Source organism: Pristiophorus japonicus, chromosome 14, assembly GCF_044704955.1.
Source record: "Pristiophorus japonicus isolate sPriJap1 chromosome 14, sPriJap1.hap1, whole genome shotgun sequence".
NCBI classification, from domain to species: domain Eukaryota; kingdom Metazoa; phylum Chordata; class Chondrichthyes; family Pristiophoridae; genus Pristiophorus; species Pristiophorus japonicus.
In genome coordinates this window covers 166,688,715-166,713,934 of record NC_091990.1, presented here as the reverse complement: position 1 = coordinate 166,713,934, position 25,220 = coordinate 166,688,715, and the positions used below count along the sequence as shown (strand labels likewise).

Genomic DNA, 25,220 nt, shown 5'->3' with positions numbered 1-25,220 from the left:
TATATTTATATAGCACCTCCAACATAATAAAATGTTCCAAAGTGCTTTGGGCAGTAACAACGTTTGGAACTGAACCACACAAGACGATATTAGGCCAGATAACCCAATTGCTTGGTCAGAGGGGTAGGTTTTAAGGAGTTTCTTAAAGGAGGAGAAGTAGGCCATTTGGCCCCTCAAGCCTGCTCCGTCTGCCATTTACTAAGATCATGGCTGATCTGATCCTGGGCTCAGCTCCACTTCCCTGCCCGCTCCCCATAACCCTAGACTTCCTCATCATACAAAAATCTCTCTATCTCCATCTTAAATATATTCAAAGACCCAGTTCTCTGGGGTAGAGAATTCCAAAGATTCACACCCTCAAAAGAAATTCCTCCTAATTTCTGTTTTAAATGGGCGCTCCCTTATTCTGAAACTATGCCCTCTAGTTCTAGATTCCCCAAGAGGGGAAACATCCTTTCTGCATCCACCTTGTCAAGCCTGCTCAGAATCTTATGTTTCAATAAGATGACCTCTCATTCTTCTAAACTCCAAGGAACTCCAGAACTCAAGGCCTAGGCAGCTGAATGGCGGAATTATTAAAATTCGGGATGCGCAAAAGTTCAGAATTGGAGGAGCGCACAGATCTGGAAGGGTTGTAGGAGGTTACAGAAATAGGATGGGGAGAGGCCATGGAAGTATTTGAAAACAAGATTGAGAATTTTAAAATGAGGCGTTGCTGGACCGGGGGCCAATGAATGTCAGCAATCACAGGGGTGATGGGTGAATGGGAATTGGTGCGAGTTAGGATACAGGCAGAGTTTTGGATGAGCTCAAGTTTATGTAGGATGGAAGATGGGAGGTTGGCCAGGAGAGCATTAGAATAGTCACATCTAGAGGTATTAGGGCACAGATGAGAGTTTCAGCAGATGAGCTGAGACAGGGGCAGAGTCAGCTGATGTTAAAAGATGGAAGTAGGCCGCGTTGATGATGTGGTCGGAAGCTCAACTTGGGGTCAAATAGGACCACAAGGTTGGGAATGATCTGATCCAAACGGAGAGGGATGGAGTCGGTGGCAAGGGAACCGAGTTTGTGGCAGGGACAAAAAACAATTGCTTCAAGCCTTCCCAATATTTAGTTGGAGGGTATTTCTGCTCATCCAGTACTGGATGTCGGACAAGCAGTGTGACAAATCAGACAGTGGAGGGGTCGAGTGGTGGCAAGGTAGACCTGGCTGTCGTCAGCATACATATGGACTATGATGTGTTTTTAGATGATGTGGCCATTTTGGGGGGGGGGGGGGGGGGGGGAGGAAATGTAAACATGTAAATGAGAAATGTCTTGGAGCCAATGATGGATCCTTGGGTGACTCCAGAGGCAACAGTGAAGGAGCAGAAGAGGCCATTGCAGGTGATTCTCTGGCTACGACAGATAGACAAGATTGGAACCAGATGGCAGTCCCACCCAGCTAGACGATGGGAGAGGCGTTGGAGGAGGATGTTGTGGTGCAGACAGGTCGAGAAGGATGAGGAGTGATAGTTTAACTGGTCAAGATTTAATTTGTGACTTTGACGAGGGGCATCTCAGTACTGTGGCAGGGACGGAAACCTGATTGGAGGGATTCAACCATGGCGTTACAAGAAAGATGGGAATGGAATTGGGAGGCGACTGGTTATAGGACTGGAGATGAAAGGGAGGCTGGAGATGGGCCAACAGTTTGGACAGAGAAGTCAAGGGTGGGTTTCTGGAACCTTGCTTTGCACAAATTGGCTGCCACATTTCATAGTTTACAAGTGACCACACTTCAAAAGTCCTTGCATTTAAAGCGCTTTGGGACGTTCCAAGGTCACGAAAGACACTATGTAAATGGAATCTTCCTTTTCATGTGGGATATAATGAAGTGGACCGGAGATATTCTTGTCTGTGATCGAGACCAAGGGACACGAGAAAAGGTTGAGGGGATAGCCAGGAGGATATCAATCTACTCGTCAGGTGGGCAGAGCAGTGGCAAATGGAATTTAACTCAGCAGTGTGAGGTAAAGCACTTTGGGAGGGCTAATAAGGAAAGGGTATACATATTAAGCAGAGGCCACTTAATAGTGTATATGAACAAAGGGACCTTGGAGTGCTTGTCCACAGTTCCCTGAAAGTAACAGGCCAGGTGGATAAGGTGGTTAAGGCGGCATACGGAATGCTTGCCGTTATTGGCCAAGGCATAGAATATAAGAGCAGGGAGGTTATGCTTAAATTGTATAATACTTTGGTTAGGCCACAGCTGGAGTACTGCGTGCAGTTCTGGTCGCCGTATTATAGGAAGGACGTGATTGCACCCATAGGGCCCAAGTTTCCACATGATTTGCGCCTGATTTTTAGGAGCAACTGGTGGAGAACGGACTATCTTAGATATCGCAATTCTCCACATTTTTTTTTCTGCAGTTCTAGTCAGGTAGAACAGTTCTACTTTGGAACAGAATTTTTTCTTCAAAAGGGGGCGTGTCCGGCCACTGACGCCTGATTTGAAAGTTTCCACAGTGAAAACGTACTCCAAACTAAAGTAGAATGGAGCAAGTGAAGATTTTTGTAGAACTGAAAAAACCTGTTCTACACATTAAAAAATCAGGCGCAGGTTACAAATTAGGTGTCCAGAACAAGGTTGGGGGGGGGGGGGGGGGGAGGGAGGGAAGTCATTAAATTCTATAATAAATCCTTATTTATACTTATACAAATAAATCCAACCTGAATAAACATTTATAAGCAAAGAAAAGATTAAATAAACCATCTTCCTACCTGTGTGAAAGCGCTTCAGGCAGGCCTTTCGGGAGCGAAGGCTGAACAGGCCGGCCCGAGACTTTGGGCAGGGCCCGTCCCCAGCACCAGATTTACAGGTAGGTGGCGTTGGGTTGGGTCGGGGAGGTTCGGTTCGGTTCGGTGGCGGGGGGGGGGAGAAAGAGAGAGAGAGAGAGAGAGAGAGAGAGAGAGAGGGGTCAGGTCGGATCCAGTCCGGGAGCGGGAGTCGGGTCGGGTCCAGTCCGGGGGTGGTGGTGTCAGGTCTGGTCCGGAGGCAAGGGGGGGGGGGGGAAGAGCGGGTGTCAGGTCTGGTCGGGGGGGGGGGGGGGGGGGGGAGCAGGAGCTGGCCGTGGGAGGAGCCTTATTCACACAGCCCCAGCGAGGCCATTCGGCCAGGGCTAGGGGCTGCGTGCTTTGGCCCCTCCCACACAGTTTGGCGCCTGGAGCTACTGCACTTGCGTGCCCACTGTAGCGCGCATGTGCAGAGGTCCCGGCACTGTTTTCAGCACACGGACCTGGCCCCGCCTCCCCTACAGCTCCTGCTGCGTCGAGGGCCAGAGGACCTGCAGGGAGGTGGAGAATACAGAGGATTTTTTTTTAGGAGCACTTTGTGACGCGAAAAACGGGCGTCCAGGTCGTGACTGCGCCGTTCTAGGCGCGTGTGGAAACTTGGGCCCATAGAGTGGTGAACCTGTGGAATTCTCTACCACAGAAAGTTGTTGAGGCCAATTCACTAAATATATTCAAAAAGGAATTAGATGTAGTCTTTACTACTAGGGGGATCAAGGGGTATGGCGAGAAAGCAGGAATGGGGTACTGAAGTTGCATGTTCAGCCATGAACTCATTGAATGGCGGTGCAGGCTAGAAGGGCTGAATGGCCTACTCCTGCACCTATTTTCTATGTTTCTATGAGAGCATGCAGAGGAGATTTACTAGGATGCTGCCTGGAATGGAGAATCTTAGTTATGAGGATAGATTGGATAGTCTGGGTTTGTTCTCATTGGAACAGAGGAGGTTGAGAGGAGACCTCCGAGGTGTACAAAATATTGAGGGGCCAGGACATAGCAGATAGTAAGGGTCTATTTCCGTTGGTGGAGGGGTCTATTAGGAGGGGGCATAGTTTTAAGGTGGTTGGTGGAAGGTTTAGAGGGGATTTGAAGTGGGGCTTCTTTACGCAGAGGGTTGCAGAGATCTGGAACTCGCTGCCTGGAAGAGTGGTGGATGCAGAAACCCTCACCACTTTTAAGAGATGGTTGGATGGGCACTTAAAGTGCTGTAACCTGCAGGGTTACGGACCTAGAGCTGGTAATTGGGATTCGACTGGATAACCTTTGTTGGACGGCGCAGATATAATGCTAAGTACGGCCGGGAATCAAATACGGCCAGGATGATCTTCTGGACTAGTTTCGATTGCCTGGCTGGGTCGGAGAAGAATTTTCCCAGATTTTTTTTCTCCCTAAATTGGCCTGGTTTTTAAATCTGGTTTTTGCCTCTCCCAGGAGATCACATGCCTCCGGTTGGGGTGGAGTGTAGAATGTTTCAGTATAAGGGATGCCGCAGTTGTGTGAGGCGGACTGGTTTGACTGGATGCTCTTTGCCTTTCCGTCATTGATCATAGGTTTATATGTAACCTTTAGGGCTGCTGACCGAGAGCCGTGCGTCTCTTTGATGGGCTGAAATGGCCTCCTTCTGCGCTGTAAATTTCTATGTTTCTATGACTGCTTAGAACAACTTGTATGGAGGGAGAAGTTTCAGGAAGGGTTTTGAATTCAAAGACAAGAGGAAGAGACTAAAAGTACGACTTAGTGATAAGGGCCACACCACTACCACAGCGATTTGGGCAGGACACGTGGTGAAAAGCAGAGTCAGGCAGGAGAGTGTGCCACCCACAAGCCAAGTTTCAGTCAAAACCAACATCTCAATGCAATCATCCACAATATGGTTGTGGATGACAAAGGCCTCCTTTTGCAAATAGACAGACATTATGCAAGGAAATGCTGAAGGGGTAGCTGATCAGAGTAATTAACAAACGATGCATTCAGTAAGCTAATATGGCTCTTGGCACATTTTTGGAATAACTTGCAGCACGTGTGAAGTTAGGTAAATAGCATCCCTACACATCCTCCAACAACCTGCAATCCTTATTTGTTAACCCATATGTACACTAGGCTTAAGCAAAACACAATGGATCAATGGTCATCAACCTGAAACGTTAACTGTTTCCCTCTCCACAGATGTTGCCTGACCTGCTGAGTATTTCCAGCATTTTCTGTTATTTCAGATTTCCAGCATCCGCAATATTTTGTTTTTGTTCCAAGAGTTACTACATAACAAATAAAGAGCAGGAGGACTAGATGACTTTCTCTCCACAGACTTGACCAACTGTAGCACTCCTATTGCTGCCCTGGCTGAAATCAGCTAACTCAGCAGATATCAGGATTGAACTTGGGATCTTGCCGATTTGCATGGATTAGCTACTTTCTAAATAAAATCGCTGAGCCTTTCTTTGGGTGTGCTTCCAGTACAAGATTTTAAAAAGCACAGCTACCATAGGGTTTCCTAAAACAATTTAAATGGTCTCAAAAAGACAGCCTTTAAATCAGATGTGCGCAACTGTATACAATGTTTAAAAAACATAAATCGGTAGAATGCCCTCCCCTTAGACAATGATGGCTGAAAAATGAACTGCAATTCAGTAAGCTTTCCATTTCATTGCAGAAATACAAAACAGATTTCCTTCCTAAATTGATCTGAAGTTAGCCACTTACCATCAGCCCAAGAAGGGATGGGTTTACGTGGCGCCCCCTCGTCATCTGTCGAGTCATCACTGTTCTGGTCCATTCCATAGTCCTCCAGATGTATTTTAGGCAACTTGACTTTGGAATACCCATTGGGAGTCATAACGTAAGACTGCTGTGCTGGAGAGTGCTGGAAAAAAAAGTTAATCCTTTAAACCCCATAAATTGTTGTATCACCTGCAATTCCTAACAAAACCGCACCTAGTTTCCTCCCCTTTCCAATAACGGGCCACAGGTCTCCTGTGGCTGAGTGGGCCACTTACTCCAAAGCAGGAACCAGCAGCATTTTGGACAGCTGATAGAAGGCTGATAAGTCTTCAACTTATCCCAGCAACAGGATGCACCCAACTTCTGCTCTGCACTTTTCCTATGCAATGATTCATTCAACAACTCTTGGAAGTGGTGGTAAGGGGATGGTTGGAAGAGGATGCAAGAATATAGTTATGATTTTACATTGTTATAATTTGGAATAAAGACAGAACAGATAATATAGCAATTATGGTTAAACCACAATAGGTGGTCAGAGTTGGTTTAAACTATGTGGTCGTAAATCCTATCATTTGAGCACAATTGACATTGGAGAAGGATGAAACTTCAGACAATGCAACAGGATATTGACCAGGACAGAGGCCCCCTATGACTGTGTGCTCGGCAATCTGTTTGATGTTCCCATGGCTCATAAAAAAAGCCAAAGTTAAACTCATACAATTTTTTTAAACAGATACACAAACCAAAACTACATTCATGGAGAGCTACTGTGAATCAATGTTCCCTTTAAGCTACTAGCTGTCTGGACCTCCTGTGCAGTCGACTCACCAGCTTTTAAGTGCAAAAACTGCGCAGGCATGGATTTTTGAATGGGCCGTGCAGCTCCCAAAAATTAGAAGGAACATTGCAGCGAATGGCAATAGAATCATAAATTGATACCACGCTGTGAGCAGCCATTTGGCACATCGTGACTGTGCTGGCTCTTTGAAAGAGCGATCCAATTAGTCCCGCGCCTCTGTTCTTTCGCCACAGCCCTGTAATTTTTCTCTAAGTATTTATCCAGTTCCCCCTTTGAAAGTTACTACGGAAGTTGCTTCCACCGCATTTCAGATCATAACTCAAGTTATGTTTTTGTCTGCCTATTGGTCACCTCTGGATCTTTTGCTAATGACCTTAAATCGGTGTCCACTGGTTACAGATCCTTCTGCCACTAGAAAGTTTCTCCTTATTTACTCTGATCAAAACCTCTATCAAATCTCCCCTTAACTTCTCTGCTAAGGAGAACAATCAGAGCTTCTCTCGCCTCCCCATGAAACTGAAGTCCCTCAACCCCAGGTACGATTCTAGTAAATGTCCTCTGCACCCCCTCCAAGGCCTCGGCATCCTTCCCATGTGGTGCCCTGAATTGGTCACAATGCTCCAGCTGGGGCCTAACCAGTATTTTATAAAGGTTTAGCACCACTTCCTTACTTTTGTACTCTATGCCTCAATTTATAAAGCCACGGTTTCTGTATTTTTAAACAGCTTGCTGAATGTCCTGCCACGTTCAAAGATTTGTGTACGCACACCTTGTACTATTTAGGTTATAATGCTCCTCATTCTTGCTACCGGAATGAATTACTTCATCTGCCACGTGGCTGTCCATTTCACCAGTCTGTCTATGTCCTCCTGAAGACTGTTACTATCCACCTCACTGTGTATTACATTTCCGACTTATATCAAGTGCAAATTTTGCAATTATGCTATGTATATCCAAGTCCAGATCATTGCTATATATCAAAGAGCAGCGGTCCTAATATCGACCCTGGGAGGGGGGGGAAATGCCACTGCATACTTCCCTCCAGTCTGCAAGACAACTGGTTACCACTACTCTCTACTTTCTGTCCCTTAGCCAATTTCATATCCATGCAGGCACTGCCATTTTAATCCCACGAGCTTCAATTTTGCTGCGTCTGTTATATGGTACTTTACCAAATACCTTTTGCCAGTCCTTTTTTCCACATCAAATGCACCATCCTCATCATCCCACTCCTTACTTCAAAGAAATCAACTCGGTTAAACACTATTTGCCTTTAACAAATTCGTGCTGGCTTTCATTTTTGAACCCATATTTTTCTCCAAGTGCCAACTAATTTTATCAGATTATTGTCTAAAAGTTTCCTCACACCACCATCAGGCTGACTGGCCTGCAGTTGCCAGGTTTATTCCGCTTTCTTTTTTGAACAGGGGTGCAACAATCTCTGGAAGTTCACAATTCCCAGGAAGTTCTTTACACAGGTTTCTAGATGAAGTCTTATGAATGTTTTGAAACCGCAATAAATGTTTTTAATTCAGACATATTACTGTCTCTAGATTACACAAATGGGTTATTAAAAAGGATAAGGATTATCCCAACAAAGAGAAAAAAAAAGGAGTGGAATGATGAAGAATGGCAATACTGACCAACAGTGACCTGCACGCCAGTGTTCAACATACCCCTCAATTTAAATCTGAAGAATTTCACAATTATGCTCAACAAGAGTAAGTGTCTCTTAGAACATAAGAACATAAGAATTAGGAACAGGAGTAGGCCATCTAGCCCCTCGAGCCTGCCCCGCCATTCAATAAGATCATGGCTGATCTGGTCGTGGACTCAGCTCCACTTACCCGCCCTCTCCCCGTAACCCTTAATTCCCTTATTGGTTAAAAATCTATCTATCTTTGACTTGAAAACATTCAATGAGCTAACCTCAACTGCTTCCTTGGGCAGAGAATTCCACAGATTCACAACCCTCTGGGAGAAGAATTTTTTTCTCAACTCGGTTTTAAATTGGCTCCTCCGTATTTTGAGGCTGTGCCCCCTAGTTCTAGTCTCCCCCACCAATGGAAACAACCTCTCTGCCTCTATCTTGTCTATCCCTTTCATGATTTTAAATGTTTCGATAAGATCACCCCTCATCCTTCTGAACTCCAAGGAGTAAAGACCCAGTCTACTCAATCTATCATCATAAGGTAACCCCCTCATTTCTCGAATCAGCCTAGTGAATCGTCTCTGTACCCCCTCCAAAGCTAGTATATCCTTCCTTAAGTAAGGTGAGCAAAACTGCACGCAGTACTCCAGGTGCAGCCTTACCAATACCTTATACAGTTGCAGCAAGATCTCCATCCCTTTCGCAATGAAGGCCAATATTCCATTTGCCTTCCTGATTACCTGCTGCACCTGCAAACTAACCTTTTGGGATTCACACCGGGTGGAAACATTTTCTCTAAAAGAGTTTCATGGAGATGGAGCACGCAGTGTCCACCGGTACGCTCGCGGCCATCCGCGAGAGGTGGGCACCGGAGGGACTGGAGTGCATCATCACGCCCGGCAACCAAATTTTAATTTGATATTACGTTTTAAAGTTTAATTTGTTTTAATTGCCGGTGCTTTTAGTGTCCCCCTCCCCTTTTATAGGGGGCACTGGAAAAAATTTGATTTTAGCGCCCAAAAAAAAAGGAAAACACAAAAAAAAACACAAAGAAAAAAAAAAAGGGCCTTGTAAATGTCTGGTGTGTCATCCAGGTCGGGTGGCACGGTTTAATGTTTTATGTTTTAAAGGTAAACTCGAAAAGAGTTTCATGCACAAGGACCTCCAGGTCCCTTTGCACCACAGCATGTTGTAATTTCTCCCCATTCAAATAATATTCCCTTTTACTGTTTTTTTCCCCCCCAAGGTGGATGACCTCACACTTTCCGACATTGTATTCCATCTGCCAAACCTTAGCCCATTCGCTTAACCTATCCAAATCTCCTTGCAGTCTGAGTCCTCTACACAACCCGCCTTCCCACTAATCTTAGTGTCATCTGCAGATTTTGTTGCACTACACTCTGTCCCCTCTTCTAGGTCATCTATGTATATTGTAAACAGTTGTGGTCCCAGCACTGATCCCTGTGGCACACCACGAACCACTGATTTCCAACCGGAAAAGGACCCATTTATCCCGACTCTCTGCTTTCTGTTCGCCAGCCAATTCTCTATCCATGCTAATACATTTCCTCTGACTCCGCGTACCTTTATCTTCTGTAGTAACCTTTTGTGTGGCACCTTATCGAATGCCTTTTGGAAATCTAAATACACCACATCCATCGGTACACCTCTATCCACCATGCTCGTTATATCCTCAAAGAATTCCAGTAAGTTAGTTAAACTTTATTCAATCTCCCTCCCCCAATTACTAAAACACTCACATGCACCTCCACAGTTACGTTCAGTATATTTTTCTTGGCTTTTCCGTCTTGTTCTTCCTTCCATCTTCTTTCCTGTTCAAGTCTATTCTCATTTTCTTTTCGCTCAAGCTCCAATTGCTCCTTTCTAGTTTTCTCTTTTGCTAAACACTGACTTTCCAGCTCTGCCAATCGCTGTTCTTCCTACAAACAAGGACATGCAAATATTATCCTCAAAGCGCAATGGCTAGTGTTGGAAAAGCCAAAACTGTAAAACTATTCCCAAAAAACAAAGAAAGCCATCAGCTCACCATGTTGGCTCCATTTGCTACAAGTTAGCCAGATGAGCAGAACTAATGACTAGGTAGGTACTGGAGGGAGTTTTCTCTCTTCCTACCTCCAATCATGAACAAAGTGACCCTTGCTGGTGTCAACTACATGGGTACATCTTTCAAGTGACTTATTCATATGAGGCTTCAGCAAGATCAGCAGGCTATCCATCAATCCACTTTTTTTGAGGTGGGGTGGGGTGGGGGGAGGAGAAAGACAGGAAAAGTGGTGCACAAAAAAAAAAAGAGTAGCAGCGTCACACCACAACCGAACCCAATTTTCCAATTTTGTCCTCACCAAGCACCTATAGGAAATTAGTAGACATTGGTCAGAAGTGGCCCCTTCCCCCTGTTGATCTATATTGACTCCTGGTTGAGCAACATCTTAATTCTGAAATTCTCATCCTGGTTTTCAAATTCCTCGCCTCTTCCTCTAACCTACTCCAGCCTAGAACCTTCTACGGTCTGAGCTCCTCCAAATCTTGCTTCTTGCACATCCGATTTTAATTGCTTCACCATTGATGGCCGTGCCTTCTGCTGCCAAGGCCCTAAGCTCTCGAATTCCATCCCTAAACCTCTCTGTCTCTTTCCTCCTTTAAGATTCTCCTTAAAACCTACCTTTGACCAAGCTTTTGATCATCTGCCCCAATATTTCGTGGCTCGATGTCAAATCTTCATTTGATAATGCTCCAGTGAAGCACCTTGGGACTTTTTACTGCATTAGATGTTATATAAAATGAAAGTTATTGTTGAAACCTCATTATTTTCTCACCCCACCGTGTCCAATTGTAGTACCCCTATTCCTTTGCAGCCAAGATCAGTTAACCCAGGGACCTTCCTGGTCTGTATAGCTCAGCAACTCATTTAATTAGGGAAGCATTGGATCCAACTTTCCAAAACAGAAGCAACCTTCTGAAAGAGCAGAGACTAAAATTAGGCACCTATTTTGCATCATTTTTTGCAGTAGTGTCATTACCAATTGAAATCATATCCTAAAATTGAATTTTACCTTCAAACTGCTGAAACATGCTGTATAAATATTTCAGTAACTAGACAATTTCCTCACCCAAATCCCTTTATTCTTTTGTACTTCTGCTGCAAAACATTCAATCTGTGTAATGTAATAAATTTTGCTATACAATAGTAAGAAATGGCACTTGCAACAACAGAAATGATTTATAATGGAGTCAGTTCCTAAGGTTGCCAAAATGCTATACTGTAAATAAAATTTGAGTTTCACATACACTTGCCCGAAGTCATGAACGTGACAATTATTTCACATTTAGCACTCACACTTAAAAACTTCCAAGACTGATATACAAGGTAGTGAGTGGGGAGACACTGGACCCCCAAGACAAGGTCCCTTACCCGCTTTGTCTCTTTTTCTTGTGCGTCCTTACGAAGCTTTTCTCTTTCATGTTGCAGTGCAGCATTCTCCCGTGCTGTTCGCTCCAGCTCTCGCTGTAACTGGAGGGCTCGCTCTTTCACCAGGCGTTCACGTTCTCTGTTAAAAGTTACATTTGCTATTCATTCTAGATCTTGCACACTTCTATATTAAGAACAATATATTTGACATGAATCTACTAATCTTAAACTCCAGCAATGAATGCAATGATACACATTAGGATCCTATTAAATGTAAACAACTAATCAATGTAATACTTAACTTTAATCTTTGGAGAGAGTCTCCCATTTGCTCAAGTTTGTACTGCTTATATTGGAGGAGTGTTCTATTAGTGTTGGGTTGAATCTGTTCAGCTGCTGTAGGTTCTGTTCAATGACTACGGCAGTATCGCACATTTAAGACTGACAGATTTGGCAACTTTTATAAAAGGTAGACAAGCTAAAACAAACTGGTTTGCTTTAAGAATTACAGTAGGCTTGGGGAGAGTTACTAAAGTTCAGTCTTTAATACTGTAATTCACATAGCTCCCTATTATACCCAACTATATTCCAAACACATTCAACTAGTTTGAATCAGGTTGTAAAATGGAAGTGAACCACTGCCAAAGAACTAACACATTTCAAAAGGCTGTGCAGTCAGGATTAATTCTGACTGAAAAGTCAAGCAATACTATCGTTACTCGAGTGGGCAAACAGCTTTAAGAATGTCATAGAAAAGAAAATAGGACCATGTTTTCTCCACCGCCACCAAAAAGGAACAAAAACTCCATATTGACTTACTGAGTCACAGATGCTGGCCACACCGTAGTCCAAATAGTGCAACATCCCCACCGGCACCTGGGAATCCCTCGCCTGAGACCAGCCCAAGTGGAGGGCTTTGAGCACCTAGAGTCTCGTTGCCGAGAGCATGCAGAAATCAAGCGCAGACAACGGAAGGAGTGTGTGGCAACCCAGGCTCCCCACCCACACTTTCCCTCAACCACTGTCTGTCCCACCTGTGACAGAGACTGTAATCCCTATATTCGACTGTACAGTCACCTGAGAACTCACTTTTAGAATGGAAGCAAATCTTCCTCGATTTCAAAGGACTGCCTATGCTGATGAGTTCAAGAAATACCAAGAATAGAAAGACCAGTTTTAGTTAATAATAGATAATCCATGGTGCGTATATTCAATCACACTCCTGCCTTGGGCCTCACCAACATCCAAGGTGGAATTTAAGAGGGTGATAGAAGAGAGATCGTTTGGCTGGACGGGTACAGCCACAACACAATATCGGAGACCAGGCGCAGAGCAGTGTTTGATTGGTGCCCCTACCAATGGACTCAATATCCAGCTCTCCATCACTGATGCACAGTGGCTGCAGCATGTACTATCTGTAGTACTGCAGCAATTTGCCAAGATTTCTTTGATAGCACCTCCCTCTTGAGACCTCTAACACCTTAAAAGACAAGAGCAGCAATGTCATGGGAATATCACTTCCAATTTCTCCAAGCCATTCATCATTCTGACATGGATTTATAATAGTCGTCCTTTTGTCATTGCCTAATCAAGATCCTTTCATTCCCTAGCCCACACAATTATGGCAACACTATAAGGGCCTACCATCTCCTTCCCAGGGGGTCAGTGTATATAGTCGAGTTTCCAAAATTAGTCCTTGCATGTTATAAGTTTGTTCCATTAATTTGTTGTCATGATTTGGGTAAAAGCATGAATAGCATCTTCACTGGACTGCAGTGCAGTCAGCTCTCTTCCTTGGCTGAATGGGGAAGGAGGGAGTGAGGCAAGAGTTTACAAACAGCAAGTCCCGGGACACTGAATGGCATGTCAAATAAAGAAAATAAACAGCTCTTGCAGGGCAAGTTTTAGACTAACCAGTGAAGAAACATTAAACCTTCACTATATTACCATTACATTTAATGTGGAAAACAGTTCCATTTCATGGGTACCACTCAGTGGTCCCAATAGCCACAAAATTCAGTTACAGCAACACTCAAGAGGAAGAACAGCAATATAATGAAACCAGGGTCAACACACCATTCCAAATAAGTCACATTATGGCACTGCAGTAAGACAACCACATTTAGCTTTTACTTGCAAAGTGAAGGGTTTCAATTAATTCAAAATTGACGATATCTCTGCAATCTTGTACTGCCTCTATTCCAACTTTGCCACAAAGCAAACATAATTAATATTGCTCAAGTAGCGTTTACTAATGTGTATTTATATAGTATCTTGAACATAAGGTGGTTCAGAGGAGTGTTTAAAAAAAAAAGACACCGAGCTACACAAGGAAAAATTAAAGCAGACGAGGTAGGTTTTAAGGAGCATCTTAAAGGAGGAAAGAGAGGCAGAGGTTTGGGGAGGGAGTGCCAGAGCTTAGGGCTGCTGAAGGCACATCCACCAATGGTTGAGTGATTAAAATTAGGGATGCTCAAGAGGATAGAATTAGAGGAGCGCGGCAATGGAGGGATTTTAAAACAAGGATGTGAATTTTAAAATCGAGGTGTTGTAGGTCAGCGAACACAGGGGTAATCGGTGAATGCAACGGTGAGAGTTAGAACACAGGCAGCCGAGTTTTGGATCACCTCAAAAACGTAGGATAGAACGTGGGAGGGCAGCAAGGAGTGCGTTGGAACAGTCAAGTCTAGAGGTAACAAAGGTATGGATGAGGGTTTCAGCAGCTGAGCTGAAGCAGGGGCGGAGACAGGAGATGTTATGGAGGTGGAAATTGGCAGTCTTAGTTATGAGTCGGATGTGTGTGATCGGAATGATTGATAAACGTTTGTTTCCAGTAATCCAAAAAGTCTACTTGGAATATCAGTTTCACAATGCTCCAATTGCCTGTCCTTTTGATGTAGAACAGTGATCACTTACTGAACTAGGACTGCTACACTATGGATCAGACTCCAACTCATCTACTTGCATGCTTCAGTAACTGGCACTCCAATTACCACAACCCATTTAAGACAACTATTCTGGTTACAACCAATTTGTTATACCTACCACTACACCAAAAACAAACATTAATCCACCTAAAACCTGTCTTTTTCTTCCAGCTGTGTTGAATGGGGTGGGGAAAAAGCAGTTGTCCAGATTTAAAAATGTAAACATTTCCATCTGCTTTTTAAGAGTTCTGAGAAAAGCCGAAGAGCTGAAGCACTTTTGCCAGCTTGCCAATTCAAGTTGCAAGTATCAAATGGTTACTATGATCATCTCATTATACTCTATACTATCACCAGGATTTCTGCAATAGTGGATGTAATGATTTCATTTTATACCCACTTGATCGGTGTAAATACTTAGAATGACAATTATAGGTTCTCTTCTTTCAAACCTGGGTTCAAGTCTAGAGTATTTTGAGCTGTACAATACTACGGTAAACTACTGGAGTTACAAGTTCTCATTGGTATAGTGGTAGGAAAAATTTGAAGTTGAGGGAATGAATCAAGAGTACCAAAAGTGCTCATCTTATATTAAAGCATTTGCTTTTAAGAGCAACTTTATCCAGAATGCAAGCAGCAATGACAACCGTAGCATTTTATTGCTACATACTTCTCTGCCTGGATGCTCTCTTGTTCCCTCTTTCTCTCCCGCTCCCTATCTGCAGCCAGTTGCAGCTCACGCTGTCGCACTCTCTCTAGCTCAGCTTGCCGCTGCTCTTGAAGCTTTCTGGCTTCTGCCATTTTACGCTGCCGCTCCAGTTCTTCCTCCTCCTTGCGTTGCAGTAGCTCTTGGCGTTCTTTCTCCTGTATGGGCAAGTACCGATTAAGTGCTCGCAGCTTATCAGAATTTGAATTAAACAGTTGGACACCTGCAAGAATTCAAGAGCTGTCCAAGTGTTGATCAATAGGATTAAGAACCATATACCACAAATGGCACATTTTACAAGTCTTTAAAAGAGCTGCTGAAACAGTTGAAGTGTCTCAGTTGCAGCAAGTAAAATCAGAGGGTAGTAGAAAAAAAAATCCAGTGTTATCTTACTCGTGCTCAAGAGTTCCTGCAGTTAGATACTCAAATAAAGGAAAATTATACATCATGCACCCATGCTGGAGGAGGGGAAATTTAGCCAAGGAAGGAAGGAATTGAAAACTGTGTCTTCTGACATTATAGCAATCAGCACATTGATATGGGCACTTGGTATGAGAGGTCATATGAAATTAATCGGTTTTAAATATCTGACTTAACATTCCCAGGTGTGTTTTGAGGTTTGATGAGATAGTCCCAAATTTTTCATTACTATCTTTTCTTTTGGCGAGATAGAAGACAGATGACTGGGCTAGGATACGGTACAGCAATTTCAACTGGTATGCGACTACAATCAAGGCAAGTAGATATTTGGGTGAGGTACCAGGAGACTATCAGCTTCCATGGAACTATACCCTAGCACAAAATATCTTCTTCCCTTGGTTTACTGGAATGGGGGGGGGGGGGGGGGAGGGGGGGGAGGGGGGGGGAAAGAGAGAAAGGGGTGAAAGAGGGAAGCCCAAGAAGAGATGCCAAGTAAAATATTTCATAAACATCTAGGTCCAATATAAAGTGTCTCTTGTCCATCCCCAAAAACAGCGCAAGTTTTTTTGGAAAGAAAAGGTGATACTTAGGCTCAATTGATGGACAGTAGTAGAATTGCAATCAGGTTCAGCTATGATCCTCATGTCAAAAAGCAAAAAGCTTGTTGGCACTCCTCCTAGGCTAAACGTTGAGTTGACACGAGCATAGTCCAGACCCACTATACCAGAAGAGAATTAACTGAAGAAAAAAGGCACTTCAAGGGTACAGCAGCCATACCAGATGTTGCAATTTCTGTTTGCGTGCTTCCTCCTCTTGCCACTTTCGAGTTTCTATCTCCTCCATCCTCTTGACAGCTGCTTTCTTTTTTGCTTTGTCGTCAGCAAATCTTTCTTCACGCACCTGTAAAGACATACAGAATGCTACATCAAGGGGTGTGCGCGTGTGCATGCGTGTAGGCAGCATCAGAGTTAATTTACCTTCTCATTCTTATCAATTTGAGAAAGTTTTTGTTCAATTTTTCTCTTTTTCTTCTCCTCCTCTTGCTGCTCAGCTCGGGAACGAGTTTCCAAAACACGTTTCAGCCGGTTCTCCCGCTTTCTGTGCAAGGTAAAAATATAAAAATCAACAACTATATTCAGAATTGCTATTCAGAGAAACGCATGCACTTCCTTTCCACAAACCTTACTGTGTTGTCATAACTTTGGGTCATTGTCAATATTTCCCATTCAATTTTGCTACATCAACTGTAATGCAGTTGAAGGTTTCAGCCATTAGATTCCAATGTAGGCAAATTTCTAAACTCTCAACTCCGTCCACCATTTTGCCATCTGAGGCGAAGAAACGTAAAAGTTTTTGTTACAGATTTGCTTCCCTTTTCCATGCTCTTGCCACCTTTATGCCTCTTGTTTATCTTCATGATAATGCTACAAGCACTTTAAAAATAACTTCCTGATTCTCAGATTAGTGCCAAGAAATAAATACAATGGGGCATAGAACAATGAACCACAGTACCTGACCTTACCCCATTCTATACAAGTATATAAAAAGGAAGAGAGTAGCTAAAATAAACGTTGGTCCCTTAGAGGATGAGACTGGGGAATTAATAATGGGAAACATAGAAAATAGGTGCAGGAGTAGGCTATTCGGCCCTTCTAGCCTGCACCACCATTCAATAAGATCATGGCTGATCATTCACCTCAGTACCCCTTTCCTGCTTTCTCTCCATACCCCTTGATCCCTTTAGCCGCAAGGGCCATAGCTAACTCCCTCTTGAATATATCCAATGAACTGGCATCAACAACTCTCTGCGGTAGGGAATTCCACAGGTTAACAACTCTCCGAGTGAAGAAGTTTCTCCTCATCTCAGTCCTAAATGGCTTACCCCTTATCCTAAGACTGTGTCCTTTAGTTCTGGACTTCCCCAACATCGGGAACAATCTTCCTGCATCTAACCTGTCCAGTCCCGTCAGAATTTTAAATGTTTTTATGAGATCCCCTCTCATCCTACGAAACTCCAGTTAATACAGGCCCAGCCGATCCCGTCTCTCCTCATATGTCAGTCCTGCCATCCCGGGAATCAGTCTGGTGAACCTTTGCTGCACTCCCTCAATAGCAAGAATGTCCTTCCTCAGAATAGACGACCAAAACTGAACACAATATTCCAGGTGAGGCCTCACTAAGGCCCTGTACAACTGCAGTAAGACCTCCCGACTCCTATACTCAAATCCCCTATGAAGGCCAACATACCATTTGCCTTCTTCACCACCTGCTGTACCTGCATGCCAACTTTCAATGACTGATGTACCATGGAAACAAGGAAATGGCAAATATTTTGTATCGGTTTTCACGGTAGAAGACACTAAAAGCATCCCAGTAACAGTCGATAATCAAGGGGTAAAAGGGAGGGACGAACTTAAAACAATCACTATCACGAGAGAAAAAGTACTAGGCAAACTAATGGGACTAAAGGCTGAAAGTCCCCTGGACCTGACGGCCTGCATCCTAGGGTCTTAAAAGAAGTGGCTGCAGAGATAGTGGATGCATTGGTTGTAATCTTCCAAAATCCCCAAGATTCTAGAACAGTCCCAGCGGATTGGAAAACTGCAAATGTAACGCCCTTATTCAAGAAAGGAGGGATACAGAAAGCAGGAACCTATAGGCCAGTTATCATCGGTCATTGGGAAAATGCTGGAATCCACTAAGGGAGTAGTAGCAGGACATTTAGAAAATCATAATAAAACCATGTTGACTCTGCTTGATTGTATGAAAGGGAAATCGTGTTTGACAAATTTATTAGAGTTCTTTGAGGATGCAATGAGCAGAGTGGATTAAGAAAAACCAGTAGATGTCATGTACTTGGATTTCCAGAAGGCATTCGATAAAGGTGCCACATAAAAAGGTCACTGCACAAGATAAGAGCAGACGGTGTAATATTAGCATAGGTAGGAGATTGGCTAACAGAAAACAAAGTCAGGATAAATGGATCATTTCAGGTTGGTAAACAGTAACTAATGGGGTGCCACAGGATCAGTGCTAGGGCCTCAACTATTTACAATCTATATTAATGACTTGGATGAAGGGACCTAGCATAATGTCGACAAATTTGCTGATGATACAAAGATAGGTGGGAAAACAAGTTGTGAGGACGCAAAGAATCTGCAAAGGGATATAGATAGGCTAAGTGAGTGGGCAGATGGAGTATAATGTGTAAAAGTATGAAGTTATCCACTTTGGTAGGAAAAATAAAAAAGCAAATTATTTAAATGGGGGATAGATTACAAAATGCTGCAGTACAGAGGGATCTGGGTGTCCTTGTACATGAAACAAAGTTAGCATGCAGGTAAAGCAAGTAATTAGGAAGGCAAATGGAATGTTGGTCTTTATTGCAAGTGGGATGGAGTATTAAAGTAGGGAAGTCCTGCTACAACTGTACAGGACATTGGTGAGACCACACCTGGAGTACGGTGTACAGTTTTGGTCTCCTTAGCAGTTCAGAGAAGGTTCACGAGGTTAATTGCCGAGATGAAGGGGTTATCTTAAGAAAGGTTGAGGCGGTTGGGCCTGTACTCATTTGAGTTTAGAATTTCAGAATAAGGGATCGCCTATTTAAAAAACAAATGAGGAAGAATTTCTTCTGAGGGTTGTGAATCTTTGGAATTCTCTATCCCAGAAAGCTGTGGAAGCTGGGTCATTGAATAGATTTATGGTGGAGAGAGACAGATTTTTGAACGTTAAGGAAGTCAAGGGTTATGGGGAGCGGGCAGGGAAGTGGAGTTGAGGCCAAGATCAGATCAGCCACGATCTTATTGAATGGCGGAGCAGGCTCAAGGGGCCAAATGGCCTACTCCTATTTTCTTAGGACACTCCAATGTACGTCATATATAATTAATTACTTTGAGGTGGTCCCAATAACAACAATTGAAAATCTACTTTTGGGCGGTGTTGGTTGAAGGAAAAATGTTGGCCAGGATATCAAAATTCCTTTCTCTTCAAATTGTACCATGGGACCTTAGACCTTCAAGACTAATTTTTGAAGCGAGTGGAAGATGTGGCCAGATCTAGAGTCAGCAAGGCACGAAGCAGATATACATTTGTGTGGGGAAAAAATAAAAAACAGCAATCAAACAGAAAGAAACTAGCACAAGTTTCCTCGGAAATAATTATGTTCTTGATGCAGACATATTTGACCAGATGCATTCTGTTACTCAGCTAGCATCGGTCTGGAATGCTGCCTTCAGAATCACAAATTACCACATTTGCTTACTTTTTAAGCTCTTCCAATTTGCGTTTCTTCTCTTCCTTCGCTTTCTGTATTCTTTCCTCCTCCTGCTCTTGTTTCTTCTTTAGATTTGCCAGGCGGATCTGCTCTTTTTCCTAAAGATTACAGGGGGAATTATAAGGCAGGTGGATCATACATTGGGTTATTTTTTACTATTTTACTGCCCAAGTAATGATAAATAATCCATTTTAAAAAAGAGGCAAATAGTGAGAGTATGGATCAGATCAGGAAAAGTCCATTGTACTCAAGATTTACATTTAAAATCAAATGTAGTTATGATTTGTTTCTCCATTATCTAACCAGTTCTCCCTCTCCCAAGTTGTTTGGATAACCAGAAGCCCACAGGACAGGACACCTTTAGTAGCCAGCTCCCCAAAACAGGAAAGTAGGATAATAAAATTTAAAGAGTACCAGAAAGATGTTGTAAGGGCCATTCCCAGGCAGGTCCAAACCTGTTCATACAAACCCACGAATTCCAGTCTGCAAAGATTCTTTTAATACTTACACTGTCAGACTGAGGAAGTTAAAAAAGCGCTATTAAGCATTTAATGAATACAATAAATTGTTACATACAAGATAAATATAACAGCAATTCTTTAACTTGCAGCCAGTGAGGCACCCAGCTGAGGACTATTTTCTTCTGTGTAACCTCAGGTCTCCTTGTATACAAAGATATGCAAACGTCATAAAAGATGAGGCAGAATGCACATACCTTGAGATCAAGTTTCAGTGGAGTGTTGCGTTTAATGAAGGACTTAATCATTGTGCGGCCAGCAGAAACAGGAGTCATCAGCAATTGATTCTTCTGAACTGCGTGGAGGAAGCTTTTGTGCTTTGGTCGAACTACCTACAAAAGCAAAAGTGGTTTAAATAAATTCATTGGTCTGTGTTGTATGCTGGATGTATACATCCAGTGGTAACAGAAACATTTAGAATCACACATTTTAAAGCAGCTTAAACATAGAAAAAAAAATTGATGGTGAAAATAAAAGTGTTTTCATCCACAAGGATTTCAACATTATTTCTGCATCAAGTGATAAACAGGACCATAAGGATCATATTCAAACATTTTAAACGTCCAGTCAAGTCGTGTAGCATTCAGTTGAAATTTCCTTCCAAGCACATCAAACTATGTTGAATGTGTTTATATTCAATATGAATTGGATTGTAAAGAGTGAAAATGCTATACACTATGGTGTTCCTTATTCTTATGAAATGCAGCTCATTGTTATTACGAATAGACCAACATCAAGGGCAAGCAAAAAAGATTAGAAAAGGATGAGACACAATCTGGCAGATAAATGGAAACAGCAAGGGTTTTAAAAAAGTTAAAGAAAGGGTAGGGCCAATTAGAAGAGAGAGAACAGAAATCCCAGAGCCACTAAATGGAGTATTTTGCTATGGGTCTCAAATACAATAGGATAATAGGAATGAAATGGCTGATGGAGTAGCAATTAGATAGGATGACTGTTAAAAGCAGATGAAACTCAAAAGCAGAAACGGTATTAGATGCCGATAGCATGCACCCTAAAAGTGCTGAGGGAAATCAGACAATGACAATTTTTCAAACATCCTTGGACATGAAAGTTGTGCCAATGCAACCAATGATCCGTTTAAGCATGACCATGCAGCACTCTGGAGCTCCCACGCGCGCAGAGTTTTGAATGGGCCGTGTGCGCGTCCCCTGCCCCGCACCCCCCCTGCAAAAATTAGAGGGAACATTGAATGCAACACCCTTGCTCAAGGAGAGGAGAGAAAAAAAAAGAGTTACGTCAAGTAACAACAAGCCAGTCAGGCCAACATTGGTGGCGGGTAGTATGGGATAAAATTCATTCTCACCTAAAAAAGGGTCCTGCTTTGGGAACCTTACTTTCGAATGGACGGCAAAGCCATGGATAGGCTCAGCGGAGATTTACCAAAATGATTAACAGGGATAAAAAGGCTTTAGTGACGACATTCGAAAAACTGGGGTTTTTGTTACCAGAGGTGGTGAAAAGGAGATCCAATAGTTGTCTAAAAGTATAATATTTTTTGGAGGGCTAAGTAGAGAAAATCCATTTCCATTGACTGGAGAGTCCATTGCTTAAACACAAATTTATCACTTTAAAAGTGAGATGTGAGAAAAATAAATACACATTTTTTAATTTAACAACGGGAGGTTAAGACAATGCCCTACCAAAACAGTAGTGGAAGCAAAATAAATAGCAGATTTTAAAAAGGATGTGGTAAATATTTAAAACAAAAATTGAGGGCATGAACAAGCAGGGAATAAGAAAAAGAGCATTACTCCATTGGAGCAGTGTTTCTCAAACTGGCATCTGTAGAGAACTTCCAGGGATCTGCGGCCTGTCCACTCTGCTCCGCTCCACTGCTGGGGTAATTACTTTCCTCAAGCTAAAGTTTTTTCCCCCCGTGCACAGTATCTTTCCCAGAGGCAACAGCTGGTGAGCGGCCTGTACGGATCGATGACCTGCCCGCACACCTTGGGGAGAGGAGGGGGGGGGGGGAAAACGGACGGATGTTAGCCACGACCTTGCCATCCTCGTGACACATGATCAGAGCGCCTGATGGGCCCTTCAAACACCTGCCTGAATGTGTTCACACCAATGTGTAAATTCCACAGTTCAGATGTCACAGAACATGCCAGTGAGACAGTATGGTGGAGAGTCATGCTTCCAGCAGCATTCCACTATGAGCAAGGATGCTCGTGCCCTCACTCACCTTGGCCAGCTTTAAACATTGTCCAGCACTAAGTGGCTAATAGTGGCCATGTGTTGCTGCTTAGTACCCAGAATTAGTGCGAGAAGCAGGCACACCCATCTCACTGATATCTGCAAGTAAACACTGGTTTTCTTAAAAGCATTATTAAAAAACTCTTTACATGTAGCACTTTCTTAATGAGCATTATAATTTAGAGGAGGGGGTCCATGATTACTTCGATTTAAAAAGGGGTCCTTCAAAGTTTGAGAACCACTGCACTATCGAGAACTGGCACAGGACCATAACCATGTTCTGTCCCCTAAATGTTGAGGGAAAAATAAATTTTGCATGAGCAGGAGACCAGTGAGATTCTCCCAAGGATAAGGTGAAGAACATCAAAAAGATGACCGCATCTCTCACTCTCACCCACTGGATTGTTAAACAAGTATACTTTTGAATAGATAATGCAAAGATTAGGGAAAGTTTTGCATACAATACTTACCTTGCTAGCAGGACAAGGTGGTGAAGGAGTCTTCTTTCTCGGTGGAGAATCACAGTTTAATTCCCCAGAGTCATTAAGCACATTCTCCACTCCTCGTTTGCAACTATTCTTGCGTCTAAGAAAGAGCGATATAGGAAGTTAATGATGCTCCAAACATGACGACCAAAACAAACAGCATGACCTGAGCCTATACTTTGTGCCATTTTATTTCACCAAAGGCACTCTGTAATGAGCTTTTTTCATATCTATGTTTATCAGTCCACATTACAAAACTTGAATCCTTGCTCGACTCAAGTCTCCTTTCTCAAGGATATTTAACACTGGGTTTACACTTCCTCATTCACAAACTGAAATCAGAGTATACACTCAAGTCTACTCAGATTTTGTTCACATAAGCACGTGGTAATAATGCTATGGAAATTGCGAGATTATTTTCCACTCTATTAATTATTGCACTTCTAAACACAAGGAGGCAAGAGAAGGCCCTTTTAATGGCCCAGCTCATTGTAGAACAAATTAATCAGGGGAAAATTAATTTAGTAAAGTTAAAATCTTAGGCAAGAAAGGCTGTTCATGGTGGAATAGTTGAGCTCTGCATTCCAGTAACCAACTGTTGTCCCCCTCCCTATTAAACTCATTAATCTAGGAAAAGAATGTGTTTTGCTACTATCAGGGCTAGAACAAAGAACAGAGGTTATTATAAGGGGTTAGGACTGAGGTCAAAGAGCTCTCAAGGAGATAGTATCTCGTACATGCCAGAGAACAAAAACAGCTATACCAAGACAAATAGAGACAGTGTTCATAAAATAACGACAGGGGCTACCTCGGGTTATACGAGATAGCAGGAGACAAAGTTTATTTGAAATCATCCAGCTGTATTTATCAAACCTAGTCAAAACGACCAGTACCAGGATCAATGCCTGGGAAAGGAATTCACAGAAATAATGTAGCACGTAACTCATTTGATAAGGACCGCCCCGGATAAACTTGCTATAGCTGTATGTACGAATGAAATCATTAGAATTGAAATTGTATGGACCAATGTAATCACAGTACGAGGGCAAGGACTTGTGGCAAACAACAAATGGAACACTTCTGCACATAGTTTCATGATTTTGTATGTATTTTGAATGTATAAAAAGTAGCAGCCCAGGCTGTTCGAGTGAGACCAGCGGGGATTGCATCCAGTGCAGAACTGATGCGACCGGTCTCCCTTGATCGGTCAAGTTTAAATAAACTCTTTTCTCTATATACAGACCCATGTTGAGCATTATATTTTTAATACTCCACAACACTCATCCACCATTATAGAGTCCCGCACAGGATTTATCATCACACATCTTATGTTTAACACCAAGCCTCAGTTCTAACAAAATTATGCCTCCCTCTGTCCCAGGCTAAGAATCGGTCTGTTTAACCAGGTTGCAGGGATGACTATCCACAACGTTAACAAGAATTGTGGCAACAGCCTCACTTTTAGGAAACTTAGATTCCCAGGCCATTTAAGAATCCTGGATACTACCATAGCAGAATATCACATATACTACCATAGCATATACTCTCTTTCTCCACACCAACACCACAAATGTGCAGCACAGTCCACCAGGAATTTTGCATTTTGGTATATGGAGCTACAAATACAAGTTAATAGTAAAGTATTGGTCATATTACCAGTACGACATTTAATTTTAGGACATTAAGCTCTGTATGCAGTTAAAACCCAGCACACAATAGTCCACACAAACTCACCCAAGACTCTGGTTGCCAAAACTCAGTTTATTAGAATTGGGGCTATCTGTGAAGTTAAAACACACAAGTATTAAAACACCACAAAAACAGACAAGACCATCCTATTTTAACAACTGCAACTGTTACTAGCCAGCTTCAAACCTGAAGTTCAATTCCACTTCATTCAGTAGCTTTCAATCTGGTGCTCTCAATTCCTGTTCAAACAGTTTCCATTCAGGTCCATTCCAATAGGTGTGTACTGGAGAATGAATCCCTTTCTCCTTTATTGCTCTTGTCCCGCCACCTTCATGTTGAGCATGAAGCATCAGGCACTCCCAGGTCAGGTAAAGCACAACTAAAATGTAGTTAAACCCCATCATTCTAATCCAATTGTACATGCAAACTTTCTCATTTCCGATACTTCCCATTCTTCAAAACCCCAAATTAATGCCATGCTAACCAGTCTAACATCAGTGGCGGGGGAAATTTCCAGAGACTATAGTCAAGGACAACTTGGAAAATTGGGTTACC

General features: G+C 42.8%; 1 protein-coding gene across 2 annotated transcripts in view; it reads right to left on the bottom strand.

Annotated features, from left to right (window-relative positions):
- The window catches only part of LOC139280216 (inner centromere protein-like), a 53,176-nt gene that overhangs the window by 1,391 nt on the left and 26,565 nt on the right, over positions 1 to 25,220 (bottom strand). Inside the window, exons 8-17 of one of the 2 annotated variants that reach the window (XM_070899820.1) lie at positions 24,711 to 24,756; positions 22,962 to 23,076; positions 20,472 to 20,606; positions 19,745 to 19,854; positions 16,458 to 16,578; positions 16,258 to 16,380; positions 15,025 to 15,218; positions 11,434 to 11,569; positions 9,761 to 9,940; positions 5,533 to 5,692 (exon numbers count right to left, since the gene is read on the bottom strand). In XM_070899820.1, coding sequence (XP_070755921.1) covers positions 5,533 to 5,692; positions 9,761 to 9,940; positions 11,434 to 11,569; positions 15,025 to 15,218; positions 16,258 to 16,380; positions 16,458 to 16,578; positions 19,745 to 19,854; positions 20,472 to 20,606; positions 22,962 to 23,076; positions 24,711 to 24,756 — 1,320 coding nt within the window. The remainder of the gene's footprint in view (positions 1 to 5,532; positions 5,693 to 9,760; positions 9,941 to 11,433; positions 11,570 to 15,024; positions 15,219 to 16,257; positions 16,381 to 16,457; positions 16,579 to 19,744; positions 19,855 to 20,471; positions 20,607 to 22,961; positions 23,077 to 24,710; positions 24,757 to 25,220) is intronic. The other variant, XM_070899821.1, reaches the window with a different exon arrangement.